Source organism: Argentina silus (assembly GCF_951799395.1).
Source record: "Argentina silus genome assembly, chromosome: 5".
NCBI classification, from domain to species: domain Eukaryota; kingdom Metazoa; phylum Chordata; class Actinopteri; order Argentiniformes; family Argentinidae; genus Argentina; species Argentina silus.
The window spans coordinates 21,247,818-21,271,136 of record NC_139659.1 but is presented as its reverse complement, the minus strand read 5'-3'; the positions used below and the strand labels follow the sequence as shown (position 1 = coordinate 21,271,136).

The following is a 23,319-nucleotide window of genomic DNA, read 5'->3' as shown; positions in this document are numbered from 1 at the left end:
CACATCAAACAGTAATCCTCATTCCAGAAAAAAAAACATGTATGTCACAAAGTGAGATCCATAACTCACATTGACTGACTGGGGTATGTCTAAAAGACAAAGCAAGGGATGAGTTCTAGAGGACACTAGAGTTTAAGAGGACACTAGAGGTAGGTTACTTCATGATGGAGTCAACTTCAGTGTTCATTCGTCCCTAGTCAGCAAGCGTCATGCCACACTACATTTTGCTTACGCATACATTTCAGGGTAGACTGCTTTTTATCACGACAGTGCTTTAGCTCGCCTCTCTGATAACTACAAAATCATAACATTCGTGAAGAATGAACCTGGCATCCCATCACAGGATGTAGGCAGCGTTACAGCAGCATCAGAGGAGAGGGAATCCCGTCTGTTCTGCGGCTCGGGTACCCGGGTCACATGACCACACTATATACGTCACACTCGGTCAAAGTTGAAAGTCAAAGACAAACACTGCAGTAAGACAGCATGGCGGTCCTAGTTGGGTGCAGAGTCCTCTTCCAAGCTTTCCGTCCCCAAACGGCGAACCTCGAAGGACTATGTAGACTGCAAGAGCATGCCAAGTCTTTAAATCATGTCCTCTCAAACAAACTGCAGTACGATCGCCCGGCGGGCACCGGAGGGAACCGGCGTTACTACAGCTCCGACGCGAAACCGGGGGATGACCTGAGCGTCAGGTACCTGGACGGAGCAGATGAAGGTATAACTTGACGTTGGTGTAGAAAACATCCCCCGATTGTGACTGTTGGTCTAAGGTGGCTTTAAGGACAGTTGTCAAAGCTAACAAGAAACCTAATGCATTTTTAGCAGCGTTGCTAAACTTGCTAGCCTGAGCTAGCTAGCAACAGTAACTCTGCTGCAGAACTGTCAGATTCGCCGACAGGCAAAACTTGTCACATTGTTGCAAGGCCCAATACGTGACAGGAAAACGAAGTAGCAACATGTTTCAGTCAATGTTACGTTGCGTAAACGTTGCAAGAGAACGTTGAATCATTTGAGTGACACATACGCTTGAATAGCTTCCTGAACGGTCAAACAATAGGAACTTTGTTGTTTTGGCAAACTGTTTCTCATATATTTAGGTATTATTTCCAGTTAAATCCCCATTACCTACAATCACATTAAATCGTTCTGTAGGTCACATTGATACTGTAGGGAGACGCCACATCCATGTTCAAAGGGTGTATGTCATTGTCAGTTTCTTCTGACTTTCAAAAAGTCACCTGCCACCTCCCACCTCAAGATCTGATCTCCCCCCCATGTTGACAAAAAGGATGATGAGTCAGCTGTTCTCCCTTCGAACTCCCCCAAGAGTAAACCTGTCACCGGCCCTCCCTACTCTACTGTCCCCACGTCATTGGCTTGTCACTTCTGCTTTGTCTTCTGACTGGAGATGTGATGGAATAGCGTTAGAATTCTAATTCCATCCATGAATCCATTTCTGCCCCTTGGGCAGAATGCCATAGTGTTATTGATTATGTTCATCGGTGTGTTCACTGATACTGTTGTGGTGCTGCAGTCTCATTATTCAACAGGACACATTAAGGGGAATGTAACTTAAGCCTATTGATCGGTGCACTACGAGATCTAGACCAGAGCTAGGCTATAGTATGTCTCATCCATGTTATATCATAGTACTGTGATGTCATGTCCAGACTGTATATTGCTACGATGTGTAGCAGCCACAGGATATGTGAAGCTGTGTGAAATAGATGTGACCTCAACGTATGTTCTATTTACATTTAAAATATATATATATATATATATATATATATATATATATATATATATATATATATATATTATTTATGTTTCAGGGATCGTTGTCTTTGGGATCAATCGAGCAAAGGCCAAAAATGCCATCAGCAAAAACCTTGTTAATTTGGTGAGTGCAAATCCAGGGAGGAGGCTGTATCACATCCAGTACTAAAGGTTGTAGTATTAATACTATCACATCCAGTACTAAAGGTTGTAGTATTAATACTCTCACATCCAGTACTTAAGGTTGTAGTATTAATACTATCACATCCAGTACTAAAGGTTGTAGTATTAATACTCTCACATCCAGTACTAAAGGTTGTAGTATTAATACTATCACACCCCGTACTAAAGGTTGTAGTATTAATACTATCACACCCCGTACTAAAGGTTGTAGTATTAATACTATCACATCCAGTACTAAAGGTTGTAGTATTAATACTATCACACATCATTAATACTATTATACATAACCCACCGTTAACCCTGGTTTTACTCTCTTCTAGATGGCGGACGCCGTGGAGAGTGTGAAGAAGAACAACAAAGTTCGGACCGTCATCATCTGCAGCATGGTGCCTGGGGTCTTCTGTGCAGGTGAAGTTAGCCTGGTTGTTTGACACCATACACTACAATCACTTTAGTTTTCCTGTGAGGGGAACCCGTGACTTGCTTTGTGGTGTGCTAGGCTAGGCTACAAACAGGTGTCAACACTAATCCACACCACCTGGCGCCATGACAGCTTTGTCATTGCTGTTGCTGCAGTTGCATCTTGAACACTGATGTGTTTTCCGATTTTGTAGCTAAACGTTCATGTTAGATTAGTATAGTACAGCTGATGTTCGCTTGTTCACCTGCCAACGTTTGTCCTTGTATGACGACTTGTTCGTTTTTTTGCTGATATGTCAGGGATCGAAAGTGTATCGTCTTATTTTTTGCTGAAATGTCAGTGATTTGAATATGGATCGTCTTCTATTTTGCTTAACATTTGGAATCTGGCCTATTGTTACACAATAAAAGAAATGTATTTAAATCCATTCTTTGGAACAACAATTTGCATTTATCTGATCTGTTTACCCCCCCCCCCCCCCCCCCCCCCCGTGCAGGTGCGGACCTGAAAGAGAGGGCCAAAATGCATCAGAGTGAAGTGGGACCGTTTGTGTCCAAAGCCAGGGCTCTGATCTCAGACCTAGGTAAGGGAGCAACTGACGAGGGATTTCACATGAGCCTGTCCTGTTGTTCATCACTGCCCACCACACGCCCGTTACATCTGAAATAGTTTTCTGTCTGAAGTTGTTTTATGTCCGCAAAGCATCCTTTCGGACATAAAACCTGGATCATTTTCATTTCATCGTGTTCAAACCCCGTTAGTCTCATTGATCAAAATACTTCCTTTCTTGTTCATCTCCTGCTGTGGGTTAATTATTCATACCAGGTGGTCCTAAAATGAGATGATTTTTAATTTCTGTGTCCTGTCAGATGTCTCATTCATGGTGATATCATAGCCCCTCTGGGTGGAGATTGTCGTGGTTCGATTCCAGCCATGTCATCCCTCCTCTCTTACCCATCCTTCCTGTCAATCTCTCCTATCTCTATCCCAATCTCTATCCCAATCTCTATTCCTATCTCTATCTCTATCCCTATCTCTATCCCAAGCAGAAATGCCCTAAAAACATATTTAAAAAAAAAAAAAAAAAAAGTCACGTTGTAGAGGTTTTCACTTGGGTACAGAACTAGATGAGTAGGTAGATAGTGGGCATGCGGTCTGTACAGGCTGTCCTTACACTCACTGACAACGTGTTTCTGAAACAGGAGGAGGGCAGACATACTGTACACTCACATCAGGGGAGGCTGGCGGAGGTAGAAATCGGAGGACGGGCTCATTTGTAATGCGTGGACTGGAATGAGGGATGGTATCGAATACACGTGTTTGATACCATTCCTCCTTCCGTTCCACGCACTACAATGAGCCCGTCCTCCGATGTCTACCTCCGCCGGCTTCCCCTGGCCTGCGCCTGTTATCACTAAGGTTTATGTTTCATGGAGATTTTGGTTGATATTGATTACACTGATACTAGACTGTTCTGACTTAGGGTTGAAGAGTTAAATTACTAGCTCTTGCTGTTGATGAGAGCGAGAGGTCTTTCGCAACTAAGAGATCAGAGATTATCTAGAGTGTTGTTTCTGTTCATTATCTTTCTAAAATGTAGCTCTAGAGAATGAATTGTAATTGTTTCTTGTTCATCTCCTGCTGTCGTTAATTATTCCTACCAGGTGGTTCTAGAATGAGATGATTTTTAATTTCTGAGTCCTGTCAGATGTGTCTTATTCGTGGTTATATCATAGCCCCTGTCTGTCTGTCTGTAGGTAATCTAGAGAATGAATGACCTGTCTGTCTGTTTTTAGGTAATCTGCCCATGCCAACCATCGCTGCCATCGATGGAGCGGCCCTGGGAGGTGGTCTGGAGATGGCGCTCGCCTGTGACATCAGAATCGCATGTAAGGGGGGGGGGGGGGGGGTCTGACTGTCTGCCTGTCTGACTTTGTCTGTCTGTCTCCTAGCTTGCCTGCTTATCTGTCTGTCTGTCTGTCTGCTTGCCTGCGTGTCTGTCTACCTGCTTGTCTCTCTGTCTGTCTGTTTGCCTGCCTGCGTTGCAATGTCTGCCTGCTTATCTGTCTGTCTGTCTGTCTGCTTGCCTGCCTGCTTGTCTAGCTGTGTCTTTCTGTCCTTCTCTCTGTCTGTCTGCTTGCCTGTGTCGCTCTGTCTGCCTGCGTGTCTGCCTGCTTGCCTGCGTGTCTGTCTACCTGCTTGTCTCTCTGTCTGTCTGTTTGCCTGCCTGCGTCGCAATGTCTGCCTGCGTGTCTGTCTGTCTGTCTGTCTGCCTGCCTGCCTGTGTGTCTATCTGCCTGCCTGCCTGACTGTTTCGCTCTGTTTGCCTGCCTGCCTGCCTGCGTCGCAATGTCTGCCTGCGTGTCTGTCTGTCTGCCTGCCTGCCTGTGTGTCTGTCTGCCTGCCTGCCTGACTGTTTCGCTCTGTCTGCCTGCCTGCCTGCCTGCCTTTGTCTGTCTGTCTGTCTGTCTGCCTGACTGACTGTTTCGCTCTGTCTGTCTGTCTGCCTGCTTGCCTGCGTGGAGGAGGCTCATTGTAATGCGTGTCTTTCTGCCAGCCTGACTGTTTCGCTCTGTCTGCCTGCCTGCCTTTGTCTGTCTGTCTGTCTGCCTGCCTGACTGACTGTTTCGCTCTATCTGTTTGTCTGCCTGCCTGCCTGCCTGCCTGCCTGCCTGCGTCGCTCTGTCTGTCGCGGTAAAACTTGTGTGCTTGTGCTGTTATGTGCAGAAGCTTGATGAATAAACAGTGCAAGCAGTGTAATATTTTATAGAATTAGTCTGGCTATATTTAGTGCCCTACTTTTAGAGATTAGATTATGGCTGTCATGAGAATGCTTCCCTGATATGTAAGATGAATGAAAAACAGATGTTATCTTTTTTTTTTTTAGGTTATTATCATCTTTATACAGATATGATGCATTCCGTTCTGTCAAATGTTTTAAATAGCATTTAAATTGTTTCAAAGTGAAAACAAAATGAAAAGTAAATTGTTTCAAAGTACTGTGCATTTGCAGCAGTCTCCAATCAGCAAGCATGACATCTTGTTAGAAACCACCTTAATTAAATATGCTCACGACTTCCATGTTTTTGGAGTGAATCGACACCCAATCTTTAATTGTGGAGGAACAGATGTCAATGTGTCAGTGTTGTCTATCCAAACAGAAATCTGTTCAGAGTTTCTGACACCCCCCCCCCACACACACACACACATCACCCACCCACCTATAAGAGCGAGCAGTCTTCCATATGTTGTCGCCCTCCCACTTGGAGGCGGGAACCGATATTCCGTATGCTGTCGCACATGTCTCTGATGTTGTTATAGCTATTATAAGCTTGTGTCATTGATGTGTGTGTGTGTGTGAGTGAGAGAGGGAGGGAGGTGCAGCACTTTCACAGGTGAAAGTGGTTGAGAGTCTCCAGGCATTATTATACCATGCATACGGTGTCCAAGTTTGTGTTTGAAGTTCAAAGTTAATTAAGTTTCTCCGAATGAGTCAACATGACATTTAAGTTACATGAGTTATGAGTCACGGTTTTGCTACTGTGTGTTGGATGAAACTCTATAGGGCTTCTCAGTTTGTCAGAGCGTATATTTATAACCTAGCAGATGTAATAGTTTCCAGGTAATCTGACTGTTTTTCTTCTTTTCTTTTCTTCCTCTCTTCTCTCCAGCGACCTCTGCTAAAATGGGATTGGTTGAAGCCAAGCTGGCCATCATTCCAGGAGCTGGTAAGACTTCATTTCCCCGAGTGCTGTTGCTGCCGTTGTCCACTAAGCCTACCTATAGATATAGATAGCCAGCCCTGTAGATCTGAGAGGATTGGATGGGTCTAAGCAAGTAGCTTCGTGTTGCTCTCTGATTGGCTGGGTGGAAGTGTCGCCATCTTGCTTACCCCCTCTCAGATCAACAAGAGTGGATAAGAGTAGATTGATTTTGATGTCATTTCCTTAAATTGACCTTCAAACCAAGGAGGTTTCCCTTGGAACTTTAACCACAAGACGTATAGTGAAATGTAACCTCTTCATGAAAAGGCCCAGTTTGTGGTGGCGCCACACAACTATGTCCTGTTTCAGTTCAATAACTTTGGTTGTCCAGTCCTGAGTCTTCACGGCGATATTTCCTCAGATTGCTGTTGGCGTGCTTCTGTGTCGTGTCTCATGACTGTTCCTTCCTAGAACCCAACTGCCCCCAGGTCTTTATTTAGTTCCCATGGTTCAACAGGACCAGCCCTTGCCGCCGGCCAGAAGGCAGCTTGGCTGGGTCATTTGGAAAAACGTTGCGTTACCACATCAAGAGTCAAATGGAAATATAATGTATAGGGTAACATTTGGTGTCGTTTCATGTGGTATCAGAAACATCTAGACCCTATGACATAGCGTCTGACCCTCTCAGTCTATTTTAGAACCGAAATCCTCTCTTATAGAGAGGGAGTGATATCTACCCTTTAATACAGTGTGCTTACCGTACGTTTCATTTGTGTTTTCTGAGGTGACTCGCCCGATCTCTTTCCTTTGTCGTTCTCTCGTTCCACACTCTCAAAGACTCGACCCTCTTAGTTCCTGTTTTTGGTTGGGTCTTCGGTGGACAGTGTAGTGTGTGAGGGGTTATGGTATCGGGGTGTGTCCGGGGTTACGGCAGGGAACTAGGTCATCCTCGGTCTGCCGTCGGATGGATGTGGATTAGCTCAAAAGATGGTTGGATGGATGTAGGTTAGTTCACAGATGGTTGGATGGATGTGGATTAGCTCAAAGATGGTTGGATGGATGTAGGTTAGTTGACTCATGGATGGTTGCAGGCTGATTGAGTCAGATGTGTTAACAGTGTTCTAATAACAGAGATATTTGAGATATCGTAAATAACACAGAGGAGAGGTTGCTGTGATGTAACGTGGTGTCAGATACAGTAAGACAAAGAAAACAGAGGGTAAGAAAGCTTCACTAATATATCTAGGAACTGGCTTTCCAGTTTTAATTGATTTGGGCCGTGAAAACATGACTTGAGGAGAAGGATAACATCGTACTATTTATCGGTATAAACAATTGAATGTGTAGCCCTATAAAACCACTATGAAAACAACGTTGGATATGAGTGTGACTCTCTCTGCCTCAGTTCCAGTCCTCTTTTGATGTTCTGCTTTCTGAGTAGTGAGTAAACACACTCTCATCCAGTGATCCAGGTGCTCTTTGTTTTTCTGTCTGTTGAGGCCTTAAGAGATTTAGCTCTTGACATTTTCACTGCCTCCCATTTCATGTGATCTCTCTCCCACCCCTTTTTGTACCAGACATTGTCCTGTATGTGGTGTGATTATGTTTCGAGTAGAACTAGGGTAGTTTTCACTGAGGGTTGAGTTTCACGTGGCTAACTCTGAAGTGATGGCAACAAGGATCTTTGAGTCTCCAGACTTTGTACCAATTAATCCGGCAAGCTGTTGAAGGAGGTCATTGCAGTATTGTACGCTCTCCTCTCCCTCTCTCTCAGGCAGTTGGTCGAGAACAGCAGTATAAACTCATGGACATGGCCTTGGGAGAGGCACAGCCCTGTCTCTTTTAGGGGTCTGTCATTTGTAGCGTAGGTTTTCTGCAGAGGAAGAGAGAATATGACTCTCCTCCTGTCATCTGTCTCTTTTGCCAGTCCCTCTCCTGGATGAAATTAGGTCACAGAACTCTGGCTCATGTCCAAGGAGAGGTATTCACTGCTGCCCCAGCGCGCTCCCTGGAAAGTGTGTGTGTGTGTGTGTGTCTGTGTGTGCGTGGACATCAACAGAAGATGTTTTTTCGTCTGGCAGGCAGGCTAGCATGCCGTCTTGTGTCCTGGAACAAATATACCCGCTGACCTGTTATTAAGAGTTATCTATCTGAAGAGGGAGACCTTGTTGCTGTTAGCTAGTTATCCACTAGAGGCCTAGACTGTTTGTCTGTCTGCTTGTTGCTTTTAACCAGTTAACTCCCCTAGCCCCTCCCTACTTGCAAGCAATGGTTAGCCCCCAAACCCCTGCAAGATCACTCCGCTCGTCCACCTCGGCTGCCCGCCTGGCACCGCCGCCTCTACGTGGATGCAGCGGCCGCGCTACTCGGTCACAGCTTTTCACTGTCCTGGCGCCCCGCTTGGTGGAATGAGCTTCCCACAACGGTCAGGATTGCAGAGTCACTTCCGATCTTCCTCCGTAGATTGAAAACCCATCTCTTCCAAGCTACATCTTAACAGTCCCTCCTAAAGACCGCTTCACCCTCACTACCCCCCCCTATACTAACCCTAACCCCGAGACCTCTTCTCCCCTGCTACCCCCCTGTACAAGTTCTCTCCTGCTAATAAAATTTTTTTTTTTTAAAAAAAGAATAGCCTACTGGCATTATGACTGCCAATGGCCCCTGGTGTGAGCATTGATTACTTTGTCTTATGATGACTGTTGGATAGATGATTCACTTACTTAAACAAATGTATTGTTGTACGTCGCTTTGGATAAAGGCGTCTGCTAAATGCCATAAATGTAAATGTAGACTACCTGTCTGTCTGTGTAGATAGGAAAGGATAATTGAGTTATTGAGCAAATTTTTAGCTTCCTGACTTCTTGGAAATCTGTTTGAGAATGTCAGATGAATCTGTCATTTGCTTAGTCTTGTCTGTCTGGCTCTAGTCTTGAATGACTCGTGTTGAATTGGAGACTGTGATCTGCTAACTGATCTCAAGTCAGGGTTTCTAGTTGAACATTTAATGTTATAAGCTTAATACCAGAAACAATACTGTAGGACAGTGATACACAGATGTAAGTTTCACACAGCAAGGGCCGGTGGAAAATGGTAGAACGAGAAATGTTTGTCTCAGTTAGACAGTAGGCCTACAGCCATGAGTGTTTTGCATGGCTAATCAAATGAACCTTGGAATTCTGTATGATTCTTCACTTCATTGAATTACACAGGACAGGCAAAAATCTGATCAAGCTGTGTTTCAGCTAACAACCTACCTACCTGGCTGGCTGTGTTTCAACTAACAACCTGCCTACCTGGCTGCCTGTGTTTCAGCTAACAAAATACCCGGCTGGCTGTGTTTCAATTACCTGCCTGGCTGGATCATGTCAAGTATCTGTATCACCACCACTATTTAGGGCAAAGACTATTCGTTAAACGGAACTTGTTGGAACGTTTAATACGTAACATACTTACAGTGCTGTCAGCTAGCACCAGAAACACGAGGTAAAGTAAGCAGGCTATAACCTGTGGGAAAAGAAGCCCTCGGGCACAGAGGAAAGTATATGTGAACTGTTGCCTGCATGGACCCACAGGTCAGTATGTTGAGGTTTGTGAATCGACAGAATTCTAAGAATAACACTCCCCACGTATTCAAACACGGTAGAAAGGTTGAAAGGTTGGCAGCCCTGCAGAGAGGCTGGCAGGCCGTCTCGGCGTTTCCAGTGATTCAGCAGCGCTCGCTCCGAGGTCAAAGAGGCTGTCGGTATAGAGACGGCGCTTTCACACTCCTGCCCTGACCTATCAGAGGGCAGAATGTCAGGGAGGGATCGGCGGGGGGGGGGGGGGTTGAAGTCGACAGGGTTTTAAAACCTTTCAAATGTTTTACTTGGAGGAACAGACAGTTGAAATTGTTTAGAGGTGGTGTTCTTTGTCAAATTGTACACTGGATTGAATAGTTTGTGTTTTTTGTAGACGTCATCTTCCACTGTGTTTCCTTACCTTTATCCTCCCTCTCAGTGAATTCAGCAGTGCTGTGTTTTGGCGTTTGCCAAAGTAAATTGATGAATACGCTTTGAATAAAGGAGAGATATTATTAATCTTACAAACATCATGGTGTCTGCTATGAGTGAGTGTAATGATACATATACAACTTTATTTAGTGTTCATGATTTGTTATGGCTGTTATGTTTAATTACGGTAGGCCTATCCCATCCCAGTAGACCTATCCCATCCCAGTAGACCTATCCCAATAGGTACAGCGGCTTCAGAAAGTATTCAGACCCCTTCACTTTTCCCACATTCTGTTGTGTGAAAGACACAATTTAAAATGGATTAAATATTTTCTTCTTGCTATCAATCCACACACAATACCCCATAATGACTAAGCGAAACACGTTTTTTTAGAAATGTAGCCACATTTATGGAACAGAAAACAGAAGTGTGGGTCCAGTCAGGTTCTTGGCAGCAGGGTCTTTATGAGGACACCGGTTAAGGAGTTACAGAAACAGAAAGGACTCGTCATTTGGACGAGGGGATTTCCTCTACGCTGCTCTGGCCAGCCTCTGCTGGGTCTGCCTGCACTTCTAGGCCCTGCTTGGACCTGTGTAGTACAGTCTTAGACAGCTCTGTGCCTCCTAGTCAGTTAGTCTGTTAGTCTACTTAGAAAGTGAATGCACTGACGCTTAATACAGTGTGCCAGCAACTCTACTGTATGTACTCCTATTGTGTCACTGGATGTGTTTTGTGTCTGACCACACACTGAAGCTGACAAGCATTTATTAATATCTACAGAGTGCTTGTAATAGCTCATGCATTTCTTATGAATGCAGTGTTGAGATCTGAGACCTTGTTTGTAGTCTGCAGCCATCTGCATCCTGATATGTCACCCTTATCAATGTTTTACCTCAGAGTGATTTCCTGTTTTATTTTCGGTCGGGTCTGGTTCTGAGAAGAGAGGATGTTCAGGTGTCATGCCTCGCAGATGCAAACCGGTCCGGAAATGTTTCTGGAAAACCTCCAGAGAACCTCTCGATATGACTATAAAACCCTCCCCTCCTCCCCTTCTCCTCTGTTCAGAAATCAAGGCTATTCACAGCTTTTCTGAGAAGTCAGAACTCACAAGCGCCCCGTTCATGTTCTGATGTAATGATAGCTCTGAGCAACGTTTCGTCTCCCTTAATGACAGAGATTTCAAAGGTCGGAGGAGTGTGTGACAGGAGAAGAACGCCGCAGTGAATCGTGACTGAGTTGTTCAACCTCTGACACAGGTTTTTAATTGATCCTCCACCTCCCACTGCTCCAGTTTTGCGTTTGAATGATTCATTAGCCACCAGCACCTGGTTGTTTCTCAAGTCCGTAAAGATAAGAGAACGATACTTTAATTGTTGCGATATGAGAATATCTCTCACACTCCCGCCCGCCCCCCCCCCCCCCCCATCCCTTTTCACTCTTGTCTTTCTATAGCATATAAGAGACACTGTAAGCATGGTGCTATGACAGTCTTCGCTCTCCCATTTATAAAGTGTGTCGGCCGACCGGGACCGTGTGCGGCTCTGAGCAGCACCTCTCCTATTGACACCGCTGATCCAGTGACCCAGTTACAGGTGTCTTCCCACGGGCCTGTTGCTGCCGTCGCTGCTGCTGCTGCTCCCTGGCCTGGCCTAGATCCTTTAGACACTTTGTCTCAGAACGAGGCGTTTTCTTATCACAAGTCCCTTTATTCACGTACATGCAGATACCAGATAGGCCCGGGGTCTGTACTGTACTGTATGTGTGCAATAAGTAGCCTACTGTAGCAGATAACGCTGTCGTGCTGGGCCGTGTTGGACTTGGTTTGGCTCTGTTTGGATCTACAAGAAGGGAGCAGTGTTGGAGTGTTAGCTTAGCCAACGTGTTGCACCTACGGGTTTGTTGGGCTCACAGAGAAAATACATAAACATCACAAAGATGTGTTTCACTCGTCGTTGTTGTTGTTGTTGTTGTTGTTGTTGTTGTTGTTGAGCACAACTCAGAACCTGACTACCAATTTGCCAGGGCTTCAACTCACTGCTGGGATCAAAAACTGGGCGGATTGTTGAGGGAACATTCAATTGATAAATTGGATAACTGCAAATGTTCTCTGTGTCGTCGAGTGTGTGAGAAGAAACGAGGGCAACGGGAGGAAGGAGGTCAGGACGTAAACAAACCAACGCAGGTTGAATGGAGAGGCTGGAAATAGACAAGAGCCGCAGCCCTGTTGCCTAGTGATGGGTAGGAATGGTAATTCAAGCTCTGAGCACAACCTTTGAAAAGTGGGACAAACTTGTGACCCCCATAGCATAAACAAGAAGTGGATCTAGGCCTACCTAGTTTTTTTTTAAATATATATACATAAGCAACTTAGAGAGAGGAAAATAAGGAGATATATATTCCTCTCTATAAGTTGTATATGTTGTCAAGGTGACGTGTGTGGCCTCGTTGGTACTAGTTCCTGGCTGACGTTTCTTCTTACAATGAATTTTGTTTGATTGTTGTCACGGTGGCGGGCAGCGGCGTTGTGCTTGGTTAAGCATTCCTCCTTCTGATCCACCAGGAAAACACATGGTTGCCTCGGTTTCCTCCCAACACCTAGTTCTGGTCTCATGAGGAAGTAATAATAGGAATATATTTTATTTGTATAGCGCTTTTCTCGAAACTCAGACACTTTACATCAGGGAAAACAAAGAGAAAAAGAAAAGAATAAAAAAAATAGAAGCTAGATCAATGAAACATTAAAAGCTATTTTTAAAAAGTGGGTCTTAGGAGAGCTCTTGAAGGAGGACAGAGCGTCCCTGAAGTGTATGTTTTTATTGTTTTTTTTTAAATTGTAAAAAATGTTATCGCTATTACTTTCTTTGCAAATGAATATACAGGATATTTACACACTAGATGAATCATAAGGGCTGCAGATTCAGACATATATGAGTTGCCAGGTGATTTTCTTGAACAGTCTCTTCACTGTCTAGGATTAAGCTGTAATCTATTCCATGTGTCACAGCATGCCTATACCCCACTGTACTATAGTAGTGTACTATAGTGTGCTATAGTGTGCTATAGCTGGCCTTTAGAAATGACCTGCTTGTATCATATTACTGTGATATAGAGCAGCACAGTTTAGTCAAAGTTCTACATTACACTGTTACTGTACAATACAATGTGCAGTATGATAAATGTCAATTACATACCAGTGGCGGTAGAAATTGTGGAGGTCGAGGACAGACTCATTGTAATGCGTGGAATGGATTGAGGAATGGTACCAAACACATGGGTTTGATATGGAATGGAGCCTCCCTTGATACATACCGTGAATGTGAAAGGTTAAGTCCACCTCTCCTCATGCCTCTCCCCAGGCCCGCGGGGTGGAATGTTCTGCAGAATGCCAGGGCCAAAACACATTGTAGGCCAAGCCAAGCCTGGGGTATTTGGCAGGGTACAGCCAAGACATGAGTTGTTTTTGATAAATGCAAAATTCGATTGAGATCCATTTCTGAGATGTGATTGAATGAATCTCAATTGAATTTTGCATTTGACAGAAACTCCCAGGCCTCCGCAGCCAAACAATACTGGCCTGTGGCCTTATCCTCAATCCCAGCTGGAGTGGATTTGTATTTGTTATAAATGAGATTAAAACAACTGGGACATTCCATTTGATATGCTTTAAATCTTTAGTAATGTTCATGGAAGAACAGGTGGTCGTCTGTGGCTCAGTTGGCAGAGCATGGAGCTAACAACGCTTAGGTTGTGGGTTTGATTCCTGCTGGGACCATATATGCTGAAATGTATGCACTCACTGCAATGTAAGTCGCAGCTAAAGCGTCAGCTAAATGGCATATATTATTATTAACAGGTGTTGCGTATCCAGTTGCAGTATTCTAGGGAGCAAGGGTTAATCATGTTCCAGGAGCAGGCGTGTGTGTGTGTGTGTGTGTGTGTGTGTGTGTGTGTGTGTGTGTGTGTGTGTGTGTGTGTGTGTGTGTGTGTGTGTGTGTGTGTGTGTGTGTGTGTGTGTGTGTGTGTGTGTGTGTGTGTGTGTGTGTGTGTGTGTGTGTGTGTGTGTGTGTGTGTGTGTGTGTAAGAGTAACAACCTTGACCTTGTTTTCCCAGCTTTTCACTTGATTTGCTGTAGTCAGGCTCACTGACACAATGTAGACATGCCCGTGTACACACACAGGGTAAAAGTTAAAAACAAAACTATGGATTTAGAAACTGACAGAGCGAGAGAGACAAACAGTAATATTAAATGGGTATTTACTCTGTAATGGCCACACTACCACACTACTCTGCTGCACACTACCAGACAACCAGACGCTGTGGCTTAGTTGGTTAAAGAGTTCGAATCTCAGCAGAGCCTTTTCCAATCGCAGGGTGTGTACCAGTGGAGGTAGAAATCAGAGAGGACGAGGGAGAGGAAATGGACAGTTCGCCGTCCTCCAGAGGGGAGAGGGACAGAAGACGGTTCCTCCTGCAGAGGAGAGAGAGGGAAAGGAAAACGAGAATATGAAATTGTACGAATATTACCGGGTTGAGGAATTAGTTAGTTACTCTGTAATGGCTGCTCAGTAAGTCATGCCACCAGGCGCTGTGGCTTAGCTGGTTAAAGCGTCAGTCGAGCAAACAGGAGATCCTGAGTTCGAATCTTTAAGGGTGGGGAGAAAAAAGAGGTTTCCCTGTCGCGAAAGGAAAACGGGAGTGTTAGTTAATGACGCTCTAATGGTACGCTCAGTGAAGCTGATCCCCAGCGCTGCATATAGACACCAGGCCCTGTGGCTTAGTTGGTTAAAGCGCCTGTCTAGTAAACAGGAGATCCTGAGTTCGAATCTCAGCAGAGCCTTTTCCAACTGGACCCTGGTGGAGGTAGAAGTCGGAGGAGGGGCTCATTCTACTGTATGGAATGGAATGAGGAACGGTATCAAATACTGGGAAGCTATATGGTCAAAGCTAGCTTGAGTGCCAGTCACGCTCCGCTAGGCTATCCCTCTACAGTTTACTTTAGCAGGCTCTTCTGCGTGTTAGCCTGTTAGCCTGTTAGCCTGTTACAATGGAACCAGAGGAATAGTCCCACAATTGCACAGACCGAGATAAATCAAGCACACCTCAAATACTTGATAAGTGTTCAACATGTGTGTTTGACCCCAGGTGTACTGTGTCCATGTGTGTGTTTGAACCAGGTCTGAACCAGGTCTACTGTGTCCATGTGTGTGTTTGACCCAGGTCTACTGTGTCCATGGGTGTGTTTGACCCAGGTCTACTGTGTCCATGGGTGTGTTTGACCCAGGTCCACTGTGTCCATGGGTGTGTTTGACCCAGGTCTTCTGTGTTCATGTGTGTGTTTGACCCAGGTCTACTGTGTCCATGGGTGTGTTTGACCCAGGTCTACTGTGTCCATGTGTGTGTTTGACCCAGGTCTACTGTGTCCATGTGTGTGTTTGACCCAGGTCTACCGTGTCCATGTGTGTGTTTGAACCAGGTCTGAACCAGGTCTTCTGTGTCCATGTGTGTGTTTGACCCAGGTCTTCTGTGTTCATGTGTGTGTTTGACCCAGGTCTACTGTGTCCATGGGTGTGTTTGACCCAGGTCCACTGTGTCCATGTGTGTGTTTGACCCAGGTCTACTGTGTCCATGTGTGTGTTTGACCCAGGTCTACCGTGTCCATGTGTGTGTTTGACCCAGGTCTACCGTGTCCATGTGTGTGTTTGACCCAGGTCTACTGTGTCCATGTGTGTGTTTGACCCAGGTCTTCTGTGTTCATGTGTGTGTTTGACCCAGGTCTTCTGTGTCCATGTGTGTGTTTGACCCTTTGACCTAATCTTTCAAAATAGCTGTATGTGTCAGTATCCAGTCTGGCAGGTGGAAATGTAACTATGATGCAACCTAAATAGAAGACCAACTGGCCAGTGAGACTAGATATGCCTTGTGTGTGTGTTTGACCCATGTCTACCGTGTCCATGTGTGTGTTTGACCCAGGTCTACTGTGTCCATGTGTGTGTTTGACCCAGGTCTACTGTGTTCATGTATGTGTCTGACCCAGGTCTTCTGTGTTCACACGTTTGACCGACTTATTGTACACACGACTTTCTCCCGAGAAATGTGGTTGCACTTCTGTGGTTGTACACGATCTTGCAATATTTATCATCCGGGTAATGACTTGAGTAAGCAATGTGTCCACGATGAGAAAGGGGCTGTTGTGACACAATGATTTCTTAGAAGTTGTTGTGAAATCTCTCCTGTGTATAAAACTCATCAGTTAGTTATTACACAAACCTTATGCAAGACCTCCAGGTCTGTCTGGCCATGGAAATTACCAGAATTCTTTGGCTGATGATGTAAATGATGCAACTGCTATGTAATATGTCTTCATTTGTGTGTGTGTGTGTGTGTGTGTGTGTGTGTGTGTGTGTGTGTGTGTGTGTGTGTGTGTGTGTGTGTGTGGTAAGTAAGACTTTGTCTAAATATGTTATCATGTTTAAGTTTATGTCTGAATGTCATGAGGTTGTTGTCAGTTCATGTTTATTAAGCTATATCGAGAGAGAGAGAGAAAGAAAGAACACAAATGCAAAGACAAAGGAGAGTTGGGAGTTGCTCCATCAGATCACGCTGTTATGAAACTCATGCAGGCTCCTCCTTGTGTAAACACTTTTCCAGTCCAAGTTCTTGAGTAAGACCTCAACAACACACACACACACATACTGTACACACACACACACACACACACAAACGGCAGCAAGGTCAAACGCTGCTACAATCCAAGCGGTTCCAGGCCAAGGAAAGCAGAAGGCATTAATATTTATGAAACCGTTTGGAACAGCCACGCTCGCCTGGAGCTTGTTGTAGGGTTGACCTGTCAAACACACACACACACACACACTGTGATTTTCTCTGAAATGTTACTGGCAGAACACAGGTCAAATCTGTGAAAAGCCGAGAGGCCAGCATAAGTTAGAGCTGTTTCTCAGACATAAAAGTAGGAAATCAGATCACATCATGATAGAGAGAGAGAGATGAAGTGATATCATGATACACACATATCCCGTACATGATGCACACATATCACATAACTCCTTATCAAAATGTTACACTGTCTCAGATGTGGCACACACACACACACACACAATGATTCTGTCAAAGGTGGCTTAACAGTGTTAAACATAGCCTGTTGCAGACAGCTGCCTGTTGAATGAAAACATGACTACCCACCCTCCTGATCATGCCGTCTGACCTTTGACCTAATCTTTCAAAATAGCTGTATGTGTCAGTATCCAGTCTGGCAGGTGGAAATGTAACTATGATCGCAACCTAAATAGAGGACCAACTGGCCAGTGAGACTAGATATGCCTTGGAGGCCTGGTTAATGAGCTGACCTGCATTCATACTGTCGGCCCCGTTCGCAAAGGATTAGTCTGGCGTTGGTTCAAACCCACACTTTTGATTGTTGATTTGACCTAATTTCTGTTTGTTTCTACAGTAAATGGGATCTGGACTGAGCTGATTACAGTACATCTTAGGCAATTTGATTGGCATTCTAACGGCCACTCTCAACCGACAAGGACATTGCACGTGACGTTGCTTCATCTTTCCCTTTGTGCTTTTTTGTTGTTGTTTTTTTTACCTCAGAAATGTGCCGTTGCCGTTTTTACGAGGAAACCGTTAATTTAGTTCAGCGCTTGTCTGATGTTGACTTAACCAGATGTAGCTCCACGCGAGGCTAACTGTGGCCTCGTGTGGAACAGCTGCTCCAGGGCTCGTGTGTTAGTCCGAGAGATGGTGAGAACATGTCACCCCAAGGCCTAGTGTAACGCCAGATCAGATAATATTGTGACTCCCTTAGAGGTAGTGATGTAATTCACATACACACACACACACACACACACACAATGAGAAAGTATGTCAACACCAAAGCAAAGGTCAGCATTGCGGTTTCACCTCAAGGATGAAATCGACGCGCCCAATCTTTTGTGTGGGGTACACAGAGAGAAGTAGAGTGTTATGATGTGGTTCATCATGTTCCTCAGGAGGGCAGCACAATGTGGAAATACACCGATAGGCTTTCTTTCTCAGATGGAAGATAGATAACAATTAGTTCATGAACTAGCCCAGCCAGTGCTAGTCAGTTATTCCTCACAAGCCACTAAGTTTGCAACGTTCAGGTTTGTCTGTAGGTTTAAATGGTGACTTTCTATTGATGAGCTGTGTACAGTCTTAAATACAAGCCCCTGAAGTATCACGATCCTTATACATCAATCCAAATACAATTTATAACAGTTCATTCTCTGTTATATTATCATTATGCTTTCAATCAGTTTGTTTTGACTAGGTTGGTTGAGACGGTGAATATGTATTTATAAGATGTATAGTTGTCTTGTACAAGCCCTCAAGCTTGCTTCCTTTGTGTTCTCTCATTTAGTCCATACTAGTCAGATGAAGCTGGTGGAGGTAGAAATCTAAAGATGGGCTCAGTGTAATGAATGTAATGAGGAACGGTATCAAACACATACCGTTCCTCATTCCATTCCATGCATTACAATGAGGGTGTTTCTAGACAAAACACTGTCTTCATAGTACAGTGCCTTCAGAAAGTATTCAGACCCCTTCACTTTTTCCCACATTTTGTTGTGTTATAGACTCAATTTAAAATGGATTATATTAAAAGAATTTGCCGTCAATCCACACACAATACCCCGGAATGCGAAAACAGGTTTTTTGAAATGTTGCTTTGTCATTCTGAGGTATTGTGAACATGAACATGACAATGAGTTCAGTGTTCTTCAGTGGCCTTCTGAGTCACCGGATCTGAATCCAATAGAACACCTTTGGGATGTGGTAGAACGGGAGATTCACAGCTTGAAAGTGCACCTGAAAAATCGGAATTGCATGATGCAATCATGTCATCATGGACCAGAATGTCAAAGGAATATTTCCAACATCTTTTGGAATCAATACCATGAAGAATTGAGGCTGTTTTGAGAGCAAAGGGAAGCTTTACCCAGTAGTATAGTGTTCCTAATAAAGAGTTCGGTGAGTGTACATACATACACACACACACACACAATGTTCGTACCATGACAGAGGAATTTGCTACAGGCACAGACAGTTCTGTGGCCAGAAGAGAGGATTCCTAGAGAGAAAGACACAGTGTTCCTTCTCATCCAGTTCTGCTGTTTGTTGATGACAGAGGAGTTGGCCTTGGCCAAGCTGATCTAAAGTAAATAGACCTCACCAAGATCCCTGCTTCTTTCTCTCCCTTTCTCCCTCTCTCCCCCCCCCGTCTCTCTCTCTCTCTCCCCCTCCCTTTTCTCTTCCTGCTCTCTCCCCACCCCCCCCCCCCCCCCCCCCAGGTGGTACCCAGCGTCTCCCCAGGGCGATAGGCGTGGCCCTGGCCAAGGAGCTGATCTTCGCGGCGAGGGCAGTGGACGGGGCGGAGGCCAAGGAGCTGGGGCTGGTGAGCCACGCCGTGGAGCAGAACAAGAGCGGGGACGCAGCCTACCTCCGGGCCCTCGACCTGGCACGAGAGTTCAACCCTAATGTGAGGATCGTTGGGTGGGTGGGTGGGTGGGTGGGCGGGGGGTGGGTAGGTAGGTGGGTGGATGGGTGGGTGGACAGATGGATGGGTGGATGGATGGATGGTTGGGCGGGGGGTGGGTGGATGAATGGATGGGTGGGGGGTGGACGGATGGACGGGTGAGGGATGTTGTTTACAGCCCTAAACAAGTCACTGTGTTGTTGTTGTTGTTGTTGTCTGTCTCAGGGTCCTATTGCTATCAGGATGGCGAAGCTAGCCATCAACCAGGGCATAGAGGTAAGACTCACACAGAACAAAGTCTAGGATCTGTACAGAACCAGAGTTTTTTTTTTAGTCTTGCTTCTCATTGACTGAATGAAGATTATATATATATATATATATATATATATATATATATATATATATATATATATATATATATATATATATATATATATATATATATATATATATATATATAATAAAAAAACGTGAGAGTGGGACTGCCATATATATTTTATAATGATCTTTTTTTTTTATGTGTGATATTTTTTGGAGTGTGGCAGTCCCATTCCTATATTTTTCAGTTTTTATTGGACAGAGACAGTAGAGAAAGACAGGAAAGTGGGAAGGAGAGGGTATGTCGAGGGTATGCCGGATTCCAACCCATGCCGACATGAGCATATGCGTGCTCTGTAGGCCATGGTGCTAGACCACTGGGGACCACCCTACGCCAGTCCTGGTAGAAGTTTGCAAGACACACAGAGACACATGTTGCCACCTGTGAGTCTGAGGGGGGGGAAGGGAGAAAGAGTTGAGTGTCATCTGTGTAGCAGTGGTAGGAGAAACCATGTGAGGAAATTACCGATCCAAGAGATTTGGTATAGAGCAGGGGTGCCCACATTTTTTCGGCTTGCGAGCTACTTTCAAAATGACCAGGTCAAAATGATCTACCTACATTAAAAAATGCTAAGTATATATATATATATGACACGTGACCCGTAGAAGAGAAGCGATCTCAGACTGGCCGCATTGTACGTCAATCAAGTGGCACACTCACACTGGCTCAATTGCCTCGTACCGTGCTGAAGCACAAATGTCCATCGTAAAAAAAAAAAATCACGCCGTAATACGACGTGATTTTTTTTAATGTCACGCGGTCGACCTGCACTACTCTCGCGATCGACCGGTCGATCATAATCGACGTATTGGGCACCCCTGGTACAGAGGGAGAACAGTAAGGGCCCTAGGACGGAGCCCTGAGGGACCCCAGTGGTGAGGGCTCGTGGAGAGGACAGCCAATCAGTAGGCCAAAATAATACCAATGCACAGGTTTGTGCTTCGATCTCAAGTGCCACAGATCTTAAATGAATCGACTGACAGTTGAATCGCTTCTGGGTTGAGTTTTTTTTTATGACTTTCTTGTTATTTTCAGGTGGATTTAAAGACAGGATTGGCCATTGAAGAAGCTTGCTATGCCCAGGTATGTCTGCTCATTCGCTTTTCAGTTACTGTCTAATTATCCATCTCAGGGCTGCACTGTTCTCTCCACAACACCCAAATAATACAGATGGTTTTGTCTTCTGATAAAATGACATCCAAAGAACAGATGAGCAATTCATTCAGTCTCTTTTATACACATCCATTTAAGTGAACATGTCCTCCTCTCTCTGGTTTGTGCATACAATGACACTCTGAATGCTCAAGGTTGGATCGTAAGCATTAACATAAAGAGTATTTTGTTTGTTGGCCCTCAACCGCCTAAAGACGTTCGGATTGTCAACAGCGATCAGGGGAAGGCTTGATATCCCAATTCTCCTCTTCAACTGACATCTTTTTGTGGTTACCTAGGTGATCCCGACCAAGGACAGACTGGAGGGGCTCGCTGCCTTCAAGGAGAAAAGACCCCCCCGCTTCAAGGGGGAGTAACTCCCCCCCTAACCAGGGCTGGCCAATGAGACGCAAGGGAGAGTAACGCCCCCCGGCCAATCAGATGCAATGATGAACGAACAAACAAACCGCTGTAAATCCCGTTAATGACATCACAGCCGGCGCCCCTCTGTAGAACTGGAGAGGGCGTGTCCTACGGAGGGGTCAGAGGTCCTGTGGAAGTACTGTATACTCACCCAGACAGGCTGACAGACAGACGGAGGTGGAGGTCAGGGTGAGAACCGTTTATTTACCACCATGGGTGCATCTCAATAGTCTAGAGTGGCTTCCTCTCCTATCTATCTGAGCTGATGTTGGAAACCTGATCGGTGAAAACTAATCCTTAGTAAGCATTCCACCATGTTTCTCTCCCACCTATATGCTACCCGTTTCCTCATTAGCCATGATAAAGGAGAGGAAACATGGGAATGAATATATACCGTAGGAAGCAGGGGAGGCTAGTGGAGGTAGAAATCGGAGGACGGGCTCATTGTAATGCATGGAAGGAGGAATGCATTTCCAATTCCGTTCCATGCGTTACAATGAGCCTGTCCTCCGATTTCTACCTCCATCAGCCTCCTCTGGTGGGATGTAACGTTAGACTATTGCGATGCAGCCACTGATCAGCCTCAACAGGTGTTCTGCATGATGATGTGTCTGTTTGTTTTTTTTGTTTTTTACTGTCTGATGATAATCCTGAGTTGCCTTTCTGTGTGTGCAGCATGTGACCTGTCTGCTGTATGTACCTAAATGTCCTCATCGAGCCTCTGTATGTTTGTTCCTCAGTGATTGAGGTCAACGCACGTTGCTCAGGCAAACTAACATAGCCCTGCATTTATACAAAAATGAGAAATAATGAATGAATTTGCTCCCATGATTTGATTAGAACCATTACTGTAATATTCCAAGTATTTACAAAGAGAATGGTTGTTCCTCCTCTGTGTTGACGGGCGTTCGTGGCAACGCCAGCGTATCCGATCCATTTCACAATGACATTTCATTTTCACGATATCAGGCTGTCACTAACTAACAACAGAGAATCACATGATGAAAGCGATGCACTTCCAAGTTCACTGTGTTTTTTTTGTAAATGTTAGAGGAAGGAGTTGTTCTAGATCACAGGAGGAGATCTTTGTAGAGTCGTCACAATAAAGTAATGTCCTAAACTCTACACCGCCTCGGATCTGCTTCTTGTTTCTTGTTTCTTTCTCTCAGTGCCCTCATGTTCTCCAATGGTAGCACTTCCCATCGCCGTTTTGAGGCCAGTTACACAACATTACAGCATTTGCATAGAAAATCGGCGCTGGGGCTCTGGGGGCAAAACCCATGCTGAGGCCTTCTGCCAGTAAGTGTGTTGAAGCCTGAATAAGACGGCCCTGTTTCCTGACACCTTGTCTTCAGCCGTCCTTGACAGTTCTCTCTCGAAATAAACAAAGCATTCATTCAACAAGTACTAACTAAATAATGTGTACAGCTTGAATTTCATCTGCTGTATCATGTGCTGTATCATAAATCGGCGGGTTGAATAAGATAGTGATTTGATTGTGACCCCATTTCCCCAAGCGCCAATGTTTTCATACAAGTTCTAGGTAATAGTTCAATTTAGATTAAGTAAACATTGTTATTGCCAACTTGGTGCAATACAGTAGGTGTGTCCCCAGTTGTCCTTAGTCACCATGAAGCAGAGAAGTGACAGCTTAACAAGGAAGTCAGCAGAGTGGCTGCACAACAAGTTCTGGGAAATTAAGCTACTGAGTAAATATAGTCACAGTAAATGTTATGATGACGTCAATGATAACCGGCATCAA

General features: G+C 44.9%; 1 protein-coding gene across 1 annotated transcript; it reads left to right on the top strand.

Moving 5' to 3' along the window:
- Nucleotides 1-463: 463 nt before the first annotated feature.
- auh (AU RNA binding protein/enoyl-CoA hydratase) lies at nt 464-22,333 on the top strand. Its single transcript, XM_083670497.1, has 10 exons — nt 464-718; nt 1,836-1,903; nt 2,283-2,370; nt 2,880-2,966; nt 4,180-4,272; nt 6,055-6,111; nt 19,419-19,606; nt 19,829-19,879; nt 21,018-21,065; nt 21,434-22,333. The coding sequence occupies exons 1-10, from the start codon at nt 487-489 to the stop codon at nt 21,509-21,511; spliced, it is 990 nt and encodes a 329-aa protein (XP_083526623.1). The 5' UTR covers nt 464-486; the 3' UTR covers nt 21,512-22,333.
- The last annotated feature ends 986 nt before the right edge of the window (nt 22,334-23,319 follow it).